At 40.0% G+C, this 19,805-nt stretch overlaps 2 protein-coding genes across 2 annotated transcripts in view; one reads left to right on the top strand and one right to left on the bottom strand.

The window, feature by feature from the left end:
* Positions 1 to 2,041: 2,041 nt before the first annotated feature.
* Positions 2,042 to 19,805, bottom strand: part of gmppb (GDP-mannose pyrophosphorylase B) — a 29,914-nt gene continuing 12,150 nt past the window's right edge. Inside the window, exons 10-15 of the mRNA XM_020611129.1 lie at positions 9,787 to 9,878; positions 8,327 to 8,582; positions 6,832 to 6,981; positions 6,307 to 6,558; positions 4,993 to 5,211; positions 2,042 to 4,285 (exon numbers count right to left, since the gene is read on the bottom strand). Coding sequence (XP_020466785.1) covers positions 4,175 to 4,285; positions 4,993 to 5,211; positions 6,307 to 6,558; positions 6,832 to 6,981; positions 8,327 to 8,582; positions 9,787 to 9,878 — 1,080 coding nt within the window. The 3' untranslated portion in view covers positions 2,042 to 4,174. The remainder of the gene's footprint in view (positions 4,286 to 4,992; positions 5,212 to 6,306; positions 6,559 to 6,831; positions 6,982 to 8,326; positions 8,583 to 9,786; positions 9,879 to 19,805) is intronic.
* LOC109966360 (E3 ubiquitin-protein ligase TRIM39-like) overlaps positions 19,272 to 19,805 on the top strand; it is a 1,430-nt gene continuing 896 nt past the window's right edge. Inside the window, exon 1 of the mRNA XM_020611141.1 lies at positions 19,272 to 19,805. This exon is cut by the window's right edge and continues 896 nt beyond it. Within this exon, the coding sequence (XP_020466797.1) occupies positions 19,272 to 19,805 (534 nt within the window).

The raw sequence follows: 19,805 nt of genomic DNA, 5'->3' as shown, positions 1-19,805 counted from the left end.
GTTGGTTGGCCATTACCAGTTTGTCAGTTTGTATCTGGAAGTCCCACAGGATCTTAGCTTTGTCATTCTCAACCACCTTTGGAGGTGTATCCCATTTTGACTTTGGGACTTCCAGCCTGTACTCAGCACAGATGTTTCTGTACACTATGCCAGCCACTTGGTTATGGCGTTCCATGTATGCCCTGCCTGCTAGCATCTTGCACCCCGCTATTATGTGCTGGATTGTCTCAGGGGCATCTTTGCACAGCCTGTACCTGGGGTCTTGTATGGTATGGTAAACCCCTGTCTCTATTGATCTTGTACTTAGAGCCTGTTCCTGTGCTGCCAGGATTAGTGCCTCTGTGCTGTCTTTCAGTCCAGCTTTGTCCAGCCACTGGTAGGATTTTTCAATTATCAGCCTGGGTCCTTAGGCAAGGCCCTTAATCCTACCTGCCTACCACAGGAAAGTAGAAAATGAGATGAGAGATACTGTAGCTGCATCTTTGAGGAGTCACGGAGGAATAATGTGTTTTAGCTCTGGTTTGTTTCCTGCCAAGTCCTCAGAAAATTATCTGACTCTTTTGCCAGAACCTCGTATTTACTCCCATTCATTTCCTATTAGATAACAAAACCATTAGTGGTATCATGATGTAATCAGAAAGCCAATATCAGGATGTGACTTTTACATTTCAATAAACCAGACTGACAAAGGTCGAGACTTTGAATGTGCAATAACATAATATTGGGGTATTAGTCGTTTTGGATTGTGTAGTGAATCACAGGAAGTACTAAATTAGTCTTACAGATCCTCTGTAAACCCTCCCTGGTGACTGCTATTAAAGGCCATAACACTCTGCAGACCAAATAAATTTGTCTCAGCTGGAACTAAAAATATCCTTTTCTGGCTTTTTTTGTATTGTTCAGGAAGCGGCTGTCAGACGGTCAGCAGGGTGACACAACTGTCCAGGAACGCTGGCCGAGTAATCGGGTGAATACTTCACATTCCTGCAGGGAGTAGGTTAGTGCACACACACATACACGTATCAACAGAGGTTTGTGATTTTCATCCTAAAACCAGTTTGTAGTTTTCTGTATATGAAACCTGCAGCTGTTGCCTTTAATGACAAAGCCACACACACATCTTTTTAACACAACTATTCAAGTGAACCTCAAGTGAAGGAATTGGTTATTTATTACGCAATTAATTTAAATGTAATTGTTGCCTGAAGTTATACTTTCTGCAAAAGGTCTTTGAATATAAACTAGTGAAGATGTATTTACAGATTAATCTTGTATTAAGTATTGAATGATCTCTCACACAAGGTGATAAAACAAAGGCAGCTCAATTAGAAGTAACTTTATCTCCAGCCAATTAGGCCCATCTGTCCAAACATAATCTGTAGAAAGGTCTTTTTACACCACCACCTGATCCATGATCCTACAACATGACATTCAAGCATAACCTGGTGTGGGATTATTATTGAAAACTGCAGGTGAAAACTTCAACACGCTAAAACCTGTCATCTAGAATAAAACGCTATAACTGCTAATAGGCTACAGGCCTGTCATTCAGTGTGGAATTCAGTATTTAGTGTTTATTTCTCCTGTTAACTCATTTATCTCACTGTGCAAAGGAAAAGGCACCAAACAAGTGATGGTTACTATCACCAAATACCATCTATACCACACTCACGTGCTACTGGAGTTATCGCAATTATGAGTTTCCCACTTGTAAACAGTGTTTATGTCAACATCCAAGTAGTAATTGGGAACCTCTGACTCAGAAATATCTTACAGTAATTGTCTGTAAACCAAACAAATATGGGTGCTTCAAATCAGAGATTCCAGTACTGTCCTAATGAACACTCTTTTTTTTTCCATTTGACATGAACGCAGCATTACGGAATTAATGTTCAAAGCTGTCTACTGGAAACAACCGACAGCATTTAACTAGGAATTGCTTATTGTGAATGGGGATGATTTTCAACATCAAATTTTTTAGAGTTAGTGGCTGCTCAAAAAAGATCTTGAACACGGTGATCACCAAGTTTCTGTTTATTTTATTTCTACACATTATAACAAAAACTTCATTTACTTCACAGAACAGATTTTTTAGAATTCCTTGTTATCCTTGTCATTTTAAGTGAAACATTTCAAATTTACAAACCTAAGCTAGCAGTTTTGCTCCACATCCAGTCTTTGTGCTAAGCTAAGCTAAACATGTTATACTGTACACATGGAAATGAAGCTACTATCAATATTCAGTTTGCTATTGCTGTTTATTACTGTATCATCTTGTCTGCCACATTTAACACTGTACTGAACGGTATTCTTGTTACATAGGCTACATATTTAGATAACCACAGTATATCAAACAATATTGCTAGCTAAATGACTACTAATGTTTTGCTAGCAGCAATAAATTCAAAAAATGACTGAAGGATAAAAAAAAAAAACAATCAAATACTAGCTGATGTTATACTAACTGTAGTTATGAATTTTATTTCATGGAACAAAGTAAAGCCAATTAATAACTTCTGCCTAGCATAGATTTTTATTTCTGGCAAACATGAAAAGGGGAATTTTAACACATTGTAAAAATAATAACTCTGCAGCCATAAAACTAATATAATATCCTCCTCCTGGCTGACTTTTGGATTTATCGTATACATTATTTTTTTTAATCTTGGTTACCAAAATACAAAACTCAGGCTATATATCATGAATATAACTTGCAGAAAAGCAGCATTTAGCAGCCTTAAAACAGAACAGAAAAAATAAGAAAATGTTATTAACACACAACCCAACTTTCAGAGGTAAGTCTTTAAAGGCTGAAGGTTGAAATCTTGAAAAAAAAAAAAGAGTTTTTTTTAACCTGGCAAAATTTGTGATTTGCCTTTTCCAGCTTTCCATCTGTCCAGTTCTCAAAGGTTTAAGTCAACCAATAAGCTTATTTATGCCTGAAATAAGCATTTGGTAACTCTTTTTAGGTGCTTTAAAAATAAAGTTTCCTTGCTTTGAAACAAATATTAAAAAGTTAACCATAAATCTGCACAAAATCCAACCCTGACATTTCAGGAATGAAAAGACAGTTTAAATGATAATTTCAAAGGTTTAGTCAGAGTTCCAATGACCTTAAAGTTAAAAACGAACACAATGATAATTTTTCCATATATAGTGCAAATGTAATGTTCTTAGTTTAGGTTCCACTGACTTCATCTGGATTTATTATTCAGCTTTTGTCTTCTCTGCTAATGCATTTTACTTATATTTAAAACATTTAACTTGTTTTCTAAAATTTGTGTTTGTTTTAAGAAAACAAGAATTATGAAAATGACATAGATATACTGTACGCAGAATTTTTATTATGTGACAACATGGGATTACCCCATAGTTGAGAAAACTCTTACTGAAATGCAGGACAAAATTAATCTTGAGGAGACAGTGAAATAAACATTCAGTTTGCTCATGACCCCAGCAGATAGAGTTTGCTCAGCTGTCCCTCTACAGCAGATGTTCAAAGTCAGTGTTTCTGTGACTGAAGACCACGAGTCAAAAGCTCCCAAACAAGCTCATATGTTATTTTTATTACTGTATTTATTTCTCATTTTATTTAGCTTCCTCTTATTTGTTCATTCACTAATTAATTTCCTAAAATGTCAGGTCTGGTCCTCTGTTGAGCTGCTGTTTACATCTGAAACACAGCAGGCTGAAACCAGCACATCTGGATCCAGTCACTCAGTACTTTAAGTGCTAATAAATCAACTAACTGCTTCTGTAAGTACTTTAAACACTGTTGTGTCAACTAAATATTTCTTTAAATACTTGAAACACTAGTAGGCTCAGCTGAACGAGTAGTTGTCAGCTAAATGTCTTAAGTGTTTTAAACATAAATATATCAGCTGGACTTCTTTTCTTTGCAGGATACTAATATTTCAACTAAACATATAAAGACTTTCAGCTCTATTTATTTGGTACTATTTAGCCACAACATATTTGTTTTGTTTTTTTATATAAAACAAGCACTCCATAACCATAGTCAATATAAACATGATTAATATATTACTGGACTAATATTTTGTCTTGTCTGACACTTTTGTGGCTTCACTGTCTATGAAGCACTTTGTAAAGGAGCAGTATTAAAACTTCTTAAACGTGAACACCACATTTTGTTGAATACCATATTGTGTGTGTCTCAGTGCTGACAGGGTGTATCCAGGTTTTGCCCGCACTTCCAGCAGCAGTAATGATGATGATGCCATGTTCGTCCATCTTTCGACGTGTGAAAAGATGGGCAGAAGATCAGCTGGGGGAATGGGTAGATAATTAAGTTAACAATGAAGTATCAGGCATGTATTGCAATGGCACTGTGAAAAACAGGGTTAATTAAGCAGGGTTAATACTGCACTAAATGGATCAAATTCTGATAATAAAAATTCATTTTGCAGGGTTTGTTGTGCTGAAAAAAATGTATTCACAGCTGCTCCTTTTTCAGTGATTATCTATGAAAAAACATACTTTTTGGGCCTAGTTTGCATCATGTGAGGAATGTCAAAGTTGTAGTAGCACATAGTTTGGCCACTACGCCAAAATTGTGAAGCAATTGTGAAGACCGAAGGGAAAAACTGCTCCTACTCTGGGCTTAAAAGGGACCTGTACAGTATGAAAACACGTGGCATTCACCAAAAAAAATCTAGACTATAGGTCTACAGTCATGCTTGCAGCTCTCTGAGGTAGAGATGCTAACATCAGCATGCTAACATTTGCTAATGGTTAAATAAACAAAATATAGCTGAGGCTGAGTTGGATGGGATTGTCAATAAATTTGCAGGTATTTAGCCATGAATCGAGAATGGGACACATTTTAAATTTAAAATAATGGTGGAAGGAAAGTAAGAGGATTACATCGGGAGACATTTTTATGCCCTCACAGCTGATCATCAGTTGACAGTTGACATCTCTAAGTGCCTTTGTCTGATAATAATCACCTCTACAGGTCTGAAGTTGTCTCACCTCGTCACAGCCTGAACATCGTGGCCAGACTGTCTGACAGTAGTGTCTTCCGCAGAACAGCTTCTGATTGGACCAGAAGTAGACCAGGTCCACCAATCCCTGGCCACACTCCGAACATACAAAGCAGGTGGGATGCCACAGGGCACTATGGTAACCTGCACGCTCAGCATAAACAGCTGGACTCTCCTTGGCAACCTCACCATGGCAACCAGTACACCGCTGGAAGAGAGTAAGAGGTCACATACAAAATTAATAAAACAAATGTTCCACAAGATCCACAAGATGTTTGCTTTAAAAAGAAAACAGGTGGGCCATACCCATTGCAGTGAGGCATTTTGGCAACAGTGAGGCATTTTGGCAACAGTGTGACAGGCACATGAAGCATATTTTCACTAAGAGAAGGCAAATTGGATGTGGTTGGTAGTCTGTGCTGGGTAACATTAAGGGGTCCACAATACTTCAAAAAATTGAAAATATAAATTACCTGGGTATAATTCCAGTTTACCTAGTAAGCAGACTACAGCAATCAGTCCTCTAACAAATGTCACTGCTCACAAGTTTTTGCAGTTGTGTGTTTGATAGGAAAATACAACCATTTTGACAGAAAAATAATCTTAGAAGGATGAATTCAGGCAAAGGAAGTAGCCCACAAAGAGGCAAAAGATTCAAAACATGCAGGTATGGCTCAAAAGCTACAGCTGGTAAAACAATTTAGACAATCTGGCAAGGAGCATGTGGAAAGCAGCTGGTATATAAATTGGGGAAGTAACTGGGGAATAAGGAGCAGGTGTGCAGATGCAAGGCAGTGTCAGGTGACTGAAAGCGTAAAAGACCGGGGAGGTCTGGAGGCTGGATGAGTCAGCCAACAGGATCATGGCAGGAATTATGACCATGACAACAATGTGCTATAATGTATAAGCTTATCAAGTTGTTTTATGTAAAATTTTGACCTGAGATTTAACTAGTAAATATTGCTGTAACTACAGTGGATAAAAGTAAAAACCATATTTCCTTCTGAACTGTTGTGGTAAAACGTAGCAATAACTGGAAATACTCAAAATATGTTATTTGTACTTAGGCAGCGTACTTAAGGAAATACACATAGTTGTTGATCACCAATAGACATGCATCTGCTGAAGTTTCCTATCTGTCTTGCAGTTCATCTTCAGTTTGGCAAAATCTTCTTCAGGCTGGCGTTTTTAGAAAATCACCATAAACTTGAAGGGAAGCAGCAAATACCAGTGTGATTCTTGCATCCAGGATTACCAGAGATTAATGTTCAGAGATACCAAACACCTCAGTTTATTTACATACATATTCAGCCTTAGTGCTGTCTTCTGTTCCATTAGTGGAACCAGTAGCGGAGGCAGCGCTGCAATTGGTGGAGCTGTGGTCCTGGTGCTCCAGAGCATCCTTCTTGTTACTGTTGCTGCGGTCCTTGGCCTCCTTTGCTGTGGTCTGAATGGCTGCTTCCCCGAGAGCTCCACCCTCACCCGGTAAGGCCACCTCCCCAACTCCAAGCACCTCTTGTTTGTAGTGCTTCACAAACAGCAGCATGGAGGAAATCTGCAAAATGATATTGGAGAAGTAAGCAAACAGTCAACCTTAAATTGGTTTTCAGGCATAAAATCTGTTATTAGAACTGATTTGAGCAATATTTGTTTGTGAACATAACCGATCTAGTGGTAGCTTGGTAGCTAACAACAACTGGCTTATTACCAATGAAGGTCTGGACTGTTGAGAATGAATCAGAACAGATTTAAGTTGTAACAATCCCATATTTTTACATTGTCGATCATGAGTGATTAATTAGCGTTTGTTCCTGGCGGATTGCTGTACCTCCTCGTCACTGGCCAGACTCTGACATTTCATGGGGTCCTGATCGTAGATTGGGAGCTGGATGAGGAGCTGCCTACGTCGTTCCAATGCTCCAACCTTCCCCGAGACTGGACGTCGACTCTTTGGGATGAGCTCCATGTACTGCATGGCCTGAGGGGGGTGAAGGGACTTTTAGTTCTAGTTAGATGTAATCCCAAATTCATAGACTGAGACATGTTGACATGTCTGTAGTACTGAAACATCCGTCCATTCAATCCACAGTGACTCAGAGCTTCATTATGGCATCTCTGTCCCGTCAGCAGCCAAGAGGACATCAGGTGGACAAATAGTCCTAGATAAGCTGAGAATATCAAAGACTTTCTGGACAAAAATAGTTTTACAGTTGGCCCCATGAGTAGAATATGGGCCCAACATAGATCTACATGTCTACAGTGATGCTAGCTCTTAAAAAAGGGGGGAATTGATCCATCATGACAGATAAATAGGGTCACAGCATAAAAAAACAGCAGACAGATTTCTAGAATTGTTTGTAGTTGCCCACATTTTGTGTTTAACAGCAGATTGATTGTCTTTGTGCCTCTGCATTGGTCTGTTTATCATTTGTCTTTATGTAACAATGTTACAGAACTGGAATTTAAAATCTGATTCTCTCTGTTTATTGAATCTTAGTCAAAGTCAATACATTATAAAGAAAAAAGACCAGTTACACATTGCAGTGTGGATGAAAACATGGGCATATACTGTAACTGTCTTCCTCTGACTAACATGCTTGGATGCCAACCTGTGTGTCAGCTGTCATCACACTGCCCAGGTGTTCTCGATGACTCACCTGTGTGTCGTCAGATGACTGCACCAGAGTAACAGCCTGGAGTAGCAGACTCTACACACTGCAGCATTCATTTCACAGCAGAATACAAAAACATGGGTTGAAACAAACATGCTGAAGATGTTTAGAGGCAGATCTGGCAAGCAGTCTCTGTGCTGGTTCTGTCTATACAAGTTGAACCGCGGTAAGGGCCCCCCTCTACTCAACAATCACTGTCATCATCATAATTACAGGCTGCAAAACCTGAAACATACTGCAGCCTGTTTTTAATGAAAACCAGATGATCCAGACTGTTCTGCAGAGAAGGCTGCAGAAACTAAACTAGACCTCAGTAGTGAGTGAAGTGAGGGTAAGTCTTCAGCACTAGAATAAAACTGCTCTGGTTGACAACATAATCTACTATACATTTGCATTTGTCACGTCTTTTGTTTGTACTTGATTTCTGGGTTTTCACTTCCAAAACAAAGGTTTAGTCCACCTGACTAAATTGTGAATTTATTTAAGACCTGATTAAATGTGTATGGTTGGTTAGTGCACTTTTTAAAACTTTACCAGGCAGAGACATTGTCATAGCTGCTGAATGAAGTGCAACTTCACAAACTGATGCAGACCAACAAACTGCAGCTTCATGCAAACAACCAGCCTCCTGTACTTTATACTGATCCTCACCAGTTTCTGGTTGAGGCCAGCCGGCGCCCAGACGTATGTCGTAGTTTTGAAGGTCGGATCTTTGCGTGACACCGCCGTATTTGTCACAGTCATACGGTTTCTCTTGTACATGCGAACACCGCCACCTCCTTTGACCTTTGCTGTCAAATGGGAGCAGGGTGAGTCTGCAAGCAGGCGTCCCATTTGCTGGTCATCTTCGTGATCACCTCCAGGAGCGTGGTCGACCATGGTGCAGCCACAGGCTACACAGGCTTTTCTGCACACAAGAGAGGTGAAGAAGAATGGAGGGATGAGAGAAACTTAAGTCTAAATCAAGTGAAAACAAAATCATGTCACAGCGGTTTGTAGAGAATTTTGAAGACTTACAGACCAGATGTGGTGGTATTCTGTGTACTGTGTTACATCAAAGTTAACTGGGTTGGAGCGGTGTCTGACTATGTGGGATGCTTTTTGTGCCTTTAGATGGTTTCCCCCCTAGTAAAAATTAGGGTAAATACCAATGGAAGGGTCCCTTTTCTTACTTATGCAGTATGACCAAGATTCACAGGGCCAGTTTCATTAGCTCAGATCAACTTGTGTAAAAAAAAAAAAAAAAAATCTACAAAATCAAATGATATTTCAATTTGTTAGAACTAGGATAAACATGATTTCTTATTATTCTTTCTATTCCTTCACTTGTGTCTTTTTAGTTGTGTCTTAGTTCCACCCATGTAACATGTGAGGAACAGAATAGAGGGATCAAGGAAACATGTTTAGGAGACATGAGATTTCCTTTTCTCCAATTGTTCATTTGAAGCATCCAATCACCAACTGATTTCAGATAAAGGGGCGTGTCAGTCCATAAAAGACTTCCACAAAAGATACACTCTTGTATCCTTGCTCATGGCCCCTACAGCAGCCTCCTTGCTCATGAATCCTCACTACTCAGAGCAGATTTCAGTTCCTTTGGACATCCAGGCATTCCAGTTGAGTGAGGACTAAGGAACGATCATACAGTATAAAAGACATAAGGTGCAGCTCAAAAACAGGCGCCATGACAGTTACAAGGACAGGACCCCTCACTGACTTCTCACCTGTAAAATCTGCACTTCAATCTGTTTTGATTAAAGAAAACAACCAAATTCAAATGTTCTTTTTTTTTTTACAATTTCCTTGTTTATTTCCTCCATGTAGCTTGTAAGCTTGTGAGCACAGTGATTTCAAACAGCCGACTCCCATCTCAGCTTCAGTCAGCTTGCCTTGACTGTATAAATATTTGCTAAAATATGTAAAACCACTAACATATTCCTTTCGGAGCAGAGAGTAATAGAGATGGAAGGAGGAGAGGAGAAACCACCAGGACTCCATCCAGAACTTTTCTTTGTTCTCTTTTCATTTCTTTCATAGTTTTTCTTTTTGTTTCATTTTTCAGGCAAAAAAGAAATTATGAAAATAAAAAGCAGGAAATGGTTGTTGTGTACCTCCAAGAATGTGGCTGGTATCCAGTGCAGCTCCCCTTACATGTGAGACACACCCCTGCACCTCCTCCTCCGGCTTTGTTCTTTACAGACATCTGAGAAGAGGCACAGCACACCACAGAACAAACACGATTATGGATGAATTTCTGTTTTACATTCAAAGAATTTATATAACTTTGATCGAGTGAGGTACAGTCAAAATAAGATTCTACATTATAGACAACAAAACAGCGAGGCCATCAGAGGTCAGAGGTCACAGCCTGTCAAGAACTAGAGCTAGTGTAGAAGTTTGTTTACACCAGGAAGAGAAACAATAGACGAGAAGCTTGGAATTATAAATGTTAAGTCAAACCTAAGATAACTAGGTCATTATTATGAGATAAGATTTATTCTTTCATTTTAGGGATATTGTAACAACACATCAGTCAGTCACTGTTGTACTGGGTGTTATGTTCCTTCATTACCACAAACACACACTGTACTTGAGTTTGGCTCAGTCTCATATACACGGTCCTGCTGCTGGAAATACTCACTAAGGCAGCAAATGTGGATTAATTAAACAGGTTTTTACCTTTTAACTGAGCTTTTAACCGACTTAAGCAGCTGAGAAGGATTATTTGGAGGACAAATTATTTGACTTTCCTTAAGTGATGATGAAAATGAAGACATGAGAAAGTGTGGGTTGTGTAAGATTATCAGCTTTTAACATTTCTCACTAAGAGGGAGGAAGAGAAGGGAGTGAACACTACACACACACACATAATCTCTGTGAAGATGCTCATTGGCATAATGCATTCCCTAGCCCCTTATCAGAACTATCACAACTAAATGTCTTGATTCTAACCTGAACCATAAACCCCAGTCTGGGCCTTCAAACAGCCCTTTGAAGGTGTGACAGACTAAAATGCCCTCACAAATGTGGTAGTAAACTAAAATTTGTCCACGCATGCATAGAAAGACACACACACACACACACACACCAGCAGGGTGAATGATCTCACTGGTCCACCCAGTGACATCATCTGTACTGAAAAACCTCCAGATTCTTATCTGTCCTCTCAACACTTCATCTTTCATCTACTCCTCCTCAGCTCTGCAAACCTTTTATCAAATGTTCAACAGACATGGTAGTTTTATTCAGAGTATAGAAATATAATATCAGATTAAATAAATTATCAGTGTGGATGGTGAAAGAAGAAAGATTTCTCTCTCCAGGATGTTTTGCTTCTTTGATTGATTCTTTCATTCACACAACCATGACAAATTGTAGTTTGAATATTCTACATATCCTGATTCTATTTATTCTTCTAAACAATGTGGAAAGTTCAGACTTGGTTCCAACTTGTGACTGCTGCTCCAAAGTAAAAGTTATAACTACAGGCATCATATTCTCTTTAAACTTAGATTTCAAACATATTTGTGCCTCTGCAACTAAACTTCAGTTTAGTTATTCTAACTTTTTGTTTGTAAAATTTAAATAGTTGTGTTTCAAGGGAGACCAGACAGTAATCGAAAGGGTTGAAGAGCAGTAACTGTTTTGTTTTAGGTGCATTATTTGTAGCTTGTGCACAACAATGGGAGTGTGTGGTGAGGGGTTTAATATGGTGATGAGTTGGTTTTTCAGACCAACAGTGATTTGTTTTTGGTTCTAAGAAGGTTCTTCTATGTTCTTGTACCTTAAGACTTTAGAATTAGATTTAGGTTAGGGATAGGCATTTAGTTCTGAAGGTTAGAGTTAGGGTAAGGAGCTAGGAAATGCATTATGTCAGTGTCCTCACAAATATAGATGTACATGTGTGTGTGTGAGAGAGAGAGAGTGTGTGTTTCAAAGCCTCTGGCAGGAAACCTGAAGACTGTTCTGCTAAAACAACTCGCTGCTATTTGTCTGACTAACTGACAGACTGTCTATCTGTCAGCAGGTATTAACAAGCCCGTCTCTCATCAGGGAGAAGTCATACGTGAATTATACTGTATATTTATAGAGAGAGACACAAGCTGTGTCAAATGATAAATGACTATATAAGCTGCAGTAATCTCCACTCTTCTGGTTTCATTTTTTTCCACCACACTTTGGACCCTGGCTGCAGGGATTTGAGCAGGAGTGAGGTCCAGCACTGAGCTGGCTCACAGTCGGTGTTACAGTTCATCTCAAAGGTGCTGAATGGGGCTGAGGTCAGTGCTCTGTGCAGGCGAGTCAAGTTCTTCCACACCAAACTGGGAAAACCATTTCTTTATGGCCCTGGCTTAGAAGGGGCCAAACACAAACTGTTGACACAAAACTGGAAGAACTTACATAAAATATCAATGTGTTGTAACATTAATGGCAAAGTTTGACATGTTGTGAACTCTGCCTATTGCTTTTCTGTCTGAGAGTTAGACGAGAAGATTCATATCACCCTCACATCTGTATATTAAATATGAAGCAACAGCCAGCAGCCAGTTAGCTTAGCTTAGCATAAAACTGGAAACAGCTCTGTCCAATAGTCCTAAAATTCACCTACCTGCACCTCAAATACATTTTTAACACATTATACATAAAATAGCAAGATGGCATTTTAAGTTTAATTTTTTGTACAGATTGAGAAAACAAATTATTAATTACTGACCATTAGCTCTTTCTGGTTTTGTGCCAAGCTAAGCTAACTTCATAACTACTGCTAACTTCATATTTATTGCAAAGACAAGAGAATTGTGTCAATCTTCTTAACAAGAAAGTAAATAAGCAAATTTTATTATAATTCACTTTTGGCTGTTCCCATTAGGGGTCGCCACAGCAAATTGTCACACTAACAACTTGCACGGTGAAGTATGGCTCATGGTTTATGCTGGATGCCCTTCTGATGCAACCCTGACTCGAACCCGGGCTGCAGGGGCAAGAGTGCTGAATCCTAGCCACTAATCTATCAGCAAATTTTATTAAATAATTAAAAGATTTTCCTTCTTTGGATGTAAAAGAGCCACTAAAAGCAGAACATGATGCAGTGAACTGCATATACACATACATTTTATAATTATCAGTACCTTATTTTTCTTTTCTTGTTCTCACAGTCTTATCTTGTTTACTTGTTGCCTTATGGAAGAACATTGTACATGCACATTAAGAGCCACTGTGCCAGAATCAAACTCTTCATGTGTTCAACACACCTGGCCAATAAATCTGATTCTGAAGTATGTTGACACACATGTCCACATACCTTTGGCCATACACAGTTCTTTTTGGCTACACATATTTCTCTAAAGAGACACAGAAATAAGACTTGTGTTGTCTCTTCTGTTGTTGCTCACATTTCTTATATTAATAATGAGTCTAATTTTCTGATGGTATGTGAGCATGACATACCTGATGTTATCTGGAGAGAGAGAGCGAGAGATGAGCAGTCATTAGCAGGGAGAGAGGACGCTGTGTTTAGAGGTGTGAAGTGTGTGTGTGTTACAGTAAAGAGGCCATGTTGAAAAGATCACAGCGGTGATGAACAGAAACATCTGTACTACAAGAGTTCATTACCTCCCCCTGGAATACACTGACTGACAGAGTGTGTGCCTACAGTATTATTATGTTACTGAGCAGACACCCGTTAACGGCCGCCTGGACACTTTGTGATGTCAGGAGCAAAACACCTTTAGTTCAAATTGAATCAGCTTTAAAAGACCATTCCTTTAAAACTCTATTGTTGCTGGTGAGCTTAATATCTTTAAGAATAAAGAAGATGTATACACTGAATTAAATTTAATGTATCTAAGTAATGTTTGTTTAATGCCAGTGACTACACTGACTGTGACTCTGGTGTGAGGAGCATGTGAATCACTAAAACTTCAGACATGACTCAAAATGTCCTCTAAATAACAAAGAAACCGATTACTCAGACTGACACTGTGGAATGAATCTGGCATGATGCAGGTGATAAAATTATTTTAAATTTAGGAACAATTTGAGATTTGTGTAACATTAGTGCTTTGTGTCACATTAGCCATAACCAGAGCGTTCTACTGGTTTGACAAGTTTACTCATTTGCCAGCTAATGCTAGTTTTGGACTGGAGGCTGCCTTTTGTGCAGTTTGTCAAAACCAGGCATCTGTAGTTTATGTCATAGCTAGGAGACGGGGTGTGATGGGAGAGGCAAAGGGCAGCTATAGGAGCAACTTATGGTGTCGGTTTGTTTTGAATGTCAGTAGACTCTGTAGGCTGAAAAGAAATTAGGTTGAGAAGCTTTAAAGAACAATTCATATGTGCCTCTTAATCTTTAAAGTTTTTAAAAATGTTTTCTCCTGCTTCTAACAGTTATCATCACTTACTGTAGATGGTTAATCTTTAGTTTCCCCATAGGCCTACTCTACTCAGAACTCCTCACAACTAAAACTGCATTATCGTACTTATGTGCCCTGGGCTTGGGATGATTTACCAGACAAACTTCATCTTGAAGCGTCATTTTCAGAAAGTGTTATTTGTTACAAATGGTCAAGTTTGATTTCATTTCATATCATTCAGGTCATGTTTTGTTGTGCTAAGTGGTTGCCGTAAATTCATAATGTGTGTTCCTATGTGAATATAGGTGGGTTTTTATCCACTTGTAAAAACAAATCAAAATCAAAAACATAAGTGGAAATGCTGAAATTTTGAAAAGAATTATGACAACATTCCAAAAACAGCTTTTCCAGTGGACATTTGCTGCCATGATAAAAACCAAAACACAACAATGTGCAATGGAAACAGACTTTGTAGTTAATTTGTCTGTATTTATTTATGACTATTTTCTTCATAAAATCATTTCCATTAAATTATCCAGCAACCATGTTAATTGTTTTAGCCCTCATATTTTGGCTGCTCTTTATTGGGTTCATAATCTGTCACAGTGCGTCCTGCACCTTTTACAGTAAAGAAACTCAAACTTGCTTCTCAAATAAAAACCTGAACCAATGAATTATTTCAAACAGTGATCTTAACCACAAATAATGATCAGAATAAGAGCCCGGGACCTTTCTGTGTGGAGTTTGCATGTTCTCCCCGTGTTTGCGTGGGTTCTCTCGGGTACTCCGGCTTCCTCCCACAGTCCAAAGACATGCAGCTTAGGTTGATTGGTGTCTCTAAATTGCCCATAGGAGTGCGTGTGTATGGTTGTTCGTCTATGTGTTAGCCCTGTGATGGATTGGCGGCCTGTCCAGGGTGTACCCTGCCTTCGCCCGATTGCCCCCCCGTTACCCCGTTCAGGGACTAAGCGGTAGAAAATGGATGGAAGTAGAAGCATATTTTTCCAGAAAGAGGGAAATGTGTGGCAGTTCTATATTTAGGGGTCTGATAAGGCCAGTATGTTGTAGTGGGTCAGACTCGGCTGAGCAGTGCTGAGCAATTTTAAACATGTTGGCTATGTGAAGGGGAAATAGCAAGAAACTCTGTGAGATAAGAGGCTGGAGGTCACAGAGGGGCAAGTCGACCTGCTGCACTTTAACTTCGCGAGTCTGAGCTCAGAGCTTTGACTCATGGCATCCTGGATGTTCCATCGTTTTCTATTTAAAACAAACGAGTTGGTAATTAGAGACCACACTGTCATTATCGCTGTTAATCAAAAGTGTAAACAAATGGGATTATCAGTCAAGAGGTGAAAGGCAGTGTGACTGGATCTGAGGGTCGGACGTTATTCTCAGGGTTGTTGACAGCTTGTCAGTTGTGAGGATTTCCTGCATTTTTTTTTTCCAATCTTATGTGATAGTAAAGTCACCGGTTTTTATATTTTGAACTGTTGGTTGAATGAAACAGGCAATTTGAAAAGCTGTTCCAGACATTTCTTAATCACTGTTTTCAGGCATTTTAGAAACAAGAGATTAATTGAATAAATAATTGAGCAATAATGAAAATAATTTTTAGTTGCAGAGGGTTTTGTTTTGTGTTTTGTTTTCAGGGATATGTCTTCACAGTCCTGAAACCTGTTATGTGTTTGTGTTGTGGGTTATTTCTATCCTGGTGATGGGAGTTCTTCCAGCTCCAGGGTAAAAAGGGGGCCGAGAGGATCAAACCCCCGACAGGTGACACTGATCCGTTAGGTTATCTGGCTCAGATTGATGCGGGCACTGGACGGACAGCCAGAGGCTGAATTACATGAGGGATCTGTGGGAGACAAAGGGCTGCCAGGACAGAGCCAGCACAGGGATCAGGTCTTCGTGGTCATGGATTACCTTCACTGACTGAATCAGAAATCTTCAGCTGTTTGAAATGGATTGGATGTAAACAAGCCAAAGATTAATCCATACCTTTTAATTAACTGTAGAACAAATCTACATCAATCCGGAGAAGCTGAACTGGGCTATAAAAATCACTGCCAGTCCTCACATCAACATAAAAATTAACACATTGATAAGAGGTCAGCGATTTTTGAGTCACATGTTGCCATAAAACCTTCGCTCAAGCTCAACTTGTGGCCAGTAGCCGTTGCATGGTTTCCTGTAGCAATGTTTTTTAAGCAGAGGATTTTTTTTTTTTTTTGACAAATCAACTGCAAAATTTGTAGTCTCATCAATTTCAAGTTATTAATTTGACTCCTAAGTAGATCATTTGGATTTTCTGTCATTTTGGTTGCTCTATATGTGAAAAGATTTTTCAATAACATTTTAAAGTCTTTTCAGCTGTTACAGTGCACAGAAGCTAATTTCACAGGTTATGCACACACGCACACTTACTGAAGGTTTAATGAAAATGAAAGATTGTGTTGGACAAGTGATGTTTCCTCTCCAGAGCACTAAAGCTGTTCTGGAGACACTTTACTAAAAGGTCTGTGTTGGCCACTTTATGCTAGTTCATCCCTCCATTTGTCACCTACCTGTATACACACAATGGTAATAAAGTTCACTTGAACTCAGTACTATTCCCCTATTCCAAGTGTTTCATCCATCAACAGAAGAGTCTACATCACATCAGACAAAATGATCCTCTGACCCTTGACCTCTCTTTACTGTTGTTAAGCAGGAAATATTTATGAATAAGAATTTGACCTGTACAGATGGAAATGATTCTGTCCTACCTTCTCCATGGCTGCGCTAACATCCATGTTGTCCAGCGCCTGTCGGTGGCTCGACGACTCAGCTCTCTCTGCCTCTGCTCCACCAGAACAATGAGACTTTAAATTCCTCTTCTATTGACCGCACTTCCTCTCTCCCCGCCCACAGTCACTCCTGCTGCTGCTCTGCTCCACCGGCTCTCCACAGCCCACTGCAATTTAACTGTCTAAACTTTCATCTCATTCCTCCTCAGCAACATCAACTCACTTCTTTAAATTAAATTCTCTTTACAAAGTCTTTTCTTCTTGGTTCCACACTTCTTTTCCAGTCTCTTTTCTTATACTCACAACAACAAAACTCACCTTTCAGCTGTGGGCTCCTGCTTTTTCTTTTCCCTTCTGCTTTTTTTTCCCTTCCTGATTTGTCCAGTTGCCAGCCCTCCCTCTCCGCCCTCTGCAACATGAACTAAGCAGGTTTGTTCATCCCTTGATTTTGTGCCAACAGGGTGCTGAAGGGAAACTAATGTGTCTCTCAACACTGCTTTTCTGCCCCAGAGCAAAACAGCAATTCCCTTATTCACATCTGTTTTTCTGTTGAGCAATGAAGTCACCCCACTCTGCTAAATATTACAGCTACCTGCAGCTGTAGACCATGTATTAGCAGTCTGGCAGGGAGATTTATGGTGTTAAAACAGCAGCTGTACTGTTGTTAATGACTCCTGCCGTCTGCTACACAGCAGCAGATGAAGTCCTGTTTTACCGCATTAGACTACCTGGAGCAGTGAGGCCTGACTGAACTGTTTGTGTTTTTAATATGGGACAAAAACAGAGAAACCCCAAGGGTTTCCCTACTCACACTCTGCCAGCCAATCAGAGTGAGCCTGAAAAACATCTCGGCCAATAGGACGGCAAAGATTCCTCCTTCTCTCATTTTGTAAATTTTTAGTGTGTGGCTCAGAAGAATGTGAACCACAGAGCTGAACAGGACCAAACTGGGCTAAACACAGCCAGGCCGGACGCCAGGGCTTTACAGGTCCATGCAGGGCAACTGGTGCTTGATACTGAAGCCTCCAACAGGGCTAGACAGACCTGGGCAGGTCCAAAGGAAGGATAAAGTGATCCAAACAGAGCAGTAAAGAGCTCAACAGAACCAGCCAAATGAAGTTAAACAAAACCAGGCAGTTTGTAGCAGGGTCAAACAGGGCTTAACAGAGATTAACAGGGCCAAAGAGACCTAAACAGAGCCAGACAGGACACCTGGGTTTAAACAAAGCCAGGCAATGCAAAAATTAGGCTAATATCCAAACAGGTAACATGAGCAAAACGGAATCAGGCAGGAGGCAATGAGGCCAAAAACAGGGCCAAACAGGGCCATAAAGAGGTGTGGAAAGCCAGCAGGGCCAAAAGGACAAACCCAAGCAGGTTAAACAAGGTTAAAAAACATTTCATTTTGGATAGACATTCATGGCTCCTGGAAGATGAATCCAGTAACTCTAGCAACCATTTGACTCTGCTTCTAGTGCCACAAGGCTGGATTTTCACAAAATATCTCAATAACCTTTGGATGTATTTCCATAAAATTTGGTGCAAACATCTTTCAGGAATAGGTGTAATTTCTTTGGTGAACCTTTGACCCATCAAGCGTCATATCTGGTCAGATTTTAATTGAACCTAATATTTGGTACATGGTGTCCATACTAACAAACAGCACGTTACCTGTCTCAGCTGTAGCTTCTGTTAATAGGCGTGTATTAGCATGTTGACACGCTAAACTAGGAAAGTAAATATGGCAAACTACCCGCTAAACATCAGCATGGTAGCATCGTCATTGTAAGCATGTTCTGGTGGTAGCATTTAGCTCAAGCTCTACTGTGCCTACATATCGCCTCACAGAGCTGCCAACCTGGTCCCTAGACTGTGGTTAGGACGCAATATCACCTTTGACCACACAGAAGGCAGACATCTACCAGCCATTACAACCTAGAACCATGACAGTTGATATCGAGGCACCTTTGTGAGCTCTCTAGGTCATAATGCAGCATTTGTTGTTGTTGGGATCCAGGGGATAGGGGAGTTAGGCTGTGGGCTGGTTGTGCTCAGTCAGGATAGCTGTGGACTGCCTCCAACAGAGGCAGTGCCACTACATTCATTTACCTAAGGCGTGGTTGCATGCAACCAATGGTGTGTGCACTACAGTATGTGCTTTCGTCATTCCACAAGTGTGCGTCATTTGGCACTGCTGCGCTTTATGCCTAGTGTGATTGATAGTGAACTGACCAAACTCAGGACAGGCCACAGAAAGGAGGACATAGTGTATACCGGTAACACTGGGATTATTAGAATACAAGATACAACTTCGACCTGCTGCTAATTCCACATTTTAAAAGGGAGATTTAGAAGGGATATGACTGAAAGTGAAAGTAAGTTTACCTTTCTGGAGTGACTGGATTCTACTTTCATTGTTCTGCCTGCTGTGTTTTCTGTTTCACTCAGAGACTATAAATGTCTTCTCAGTCAAAGAAGGATCTCTTCTGTCCGATCTGTCAGGACATCTTTAAAGAACCAGTTATCCTAACATGTAGTCACAGCTTCTGTAAAGCCTGTCTGCAGAGATGGTGGACGGAGGAACCAATTCATAAGTGTCCACTTTGTAAGAAAATGCCTTTGTTGAGTGAGCCAACTCATAACCTGGCTTTAAAGAACCTGTGTGAGACCTTCTTACTGGAGAGAGATCAGAGAGCTTCAACAGGGTCTGAGGGTCTCTGCAGTCTGCACTCTGAGAAATTCAAACTCTTCTGTTTGGACCATCAGCAGCCAGCGTGTGTAGTCTGTCTGCATTCAAAAACACACACTGACCACAGATTCAGACCCATCAATGAAGCAGCACAGGATCACAGAGAGGAGCTCCAGAAATCCCTGAAGCCCTTACAGGAGAAACTGAAGCTCTTTGAACAAGTTAAAGGAAACTGTGATCAAACAGGAAAACACATTAAGATCCAGGCCCGAGACACAGAGAGGCTGATTAAGGAGCAGTTT

Source organism: Monopterus albus, unplaced genomic scaffold (genome assembly GCF_001952655.1).
Source record: "Monopterus albus unplaced genomic scaffold, M_albus_1.0 scaffold110.1, whole genome shotgun sequence".
Lineage (NCBI taxonomy): Eukaryota > Metazoa > Chordata > Actinopteri > Synbranchiformes > Synbranchidae > Monopterus > Monopterus albus.
This window is presented reverse-complemented; position numbering and strand designations above follow the sequence as displayed.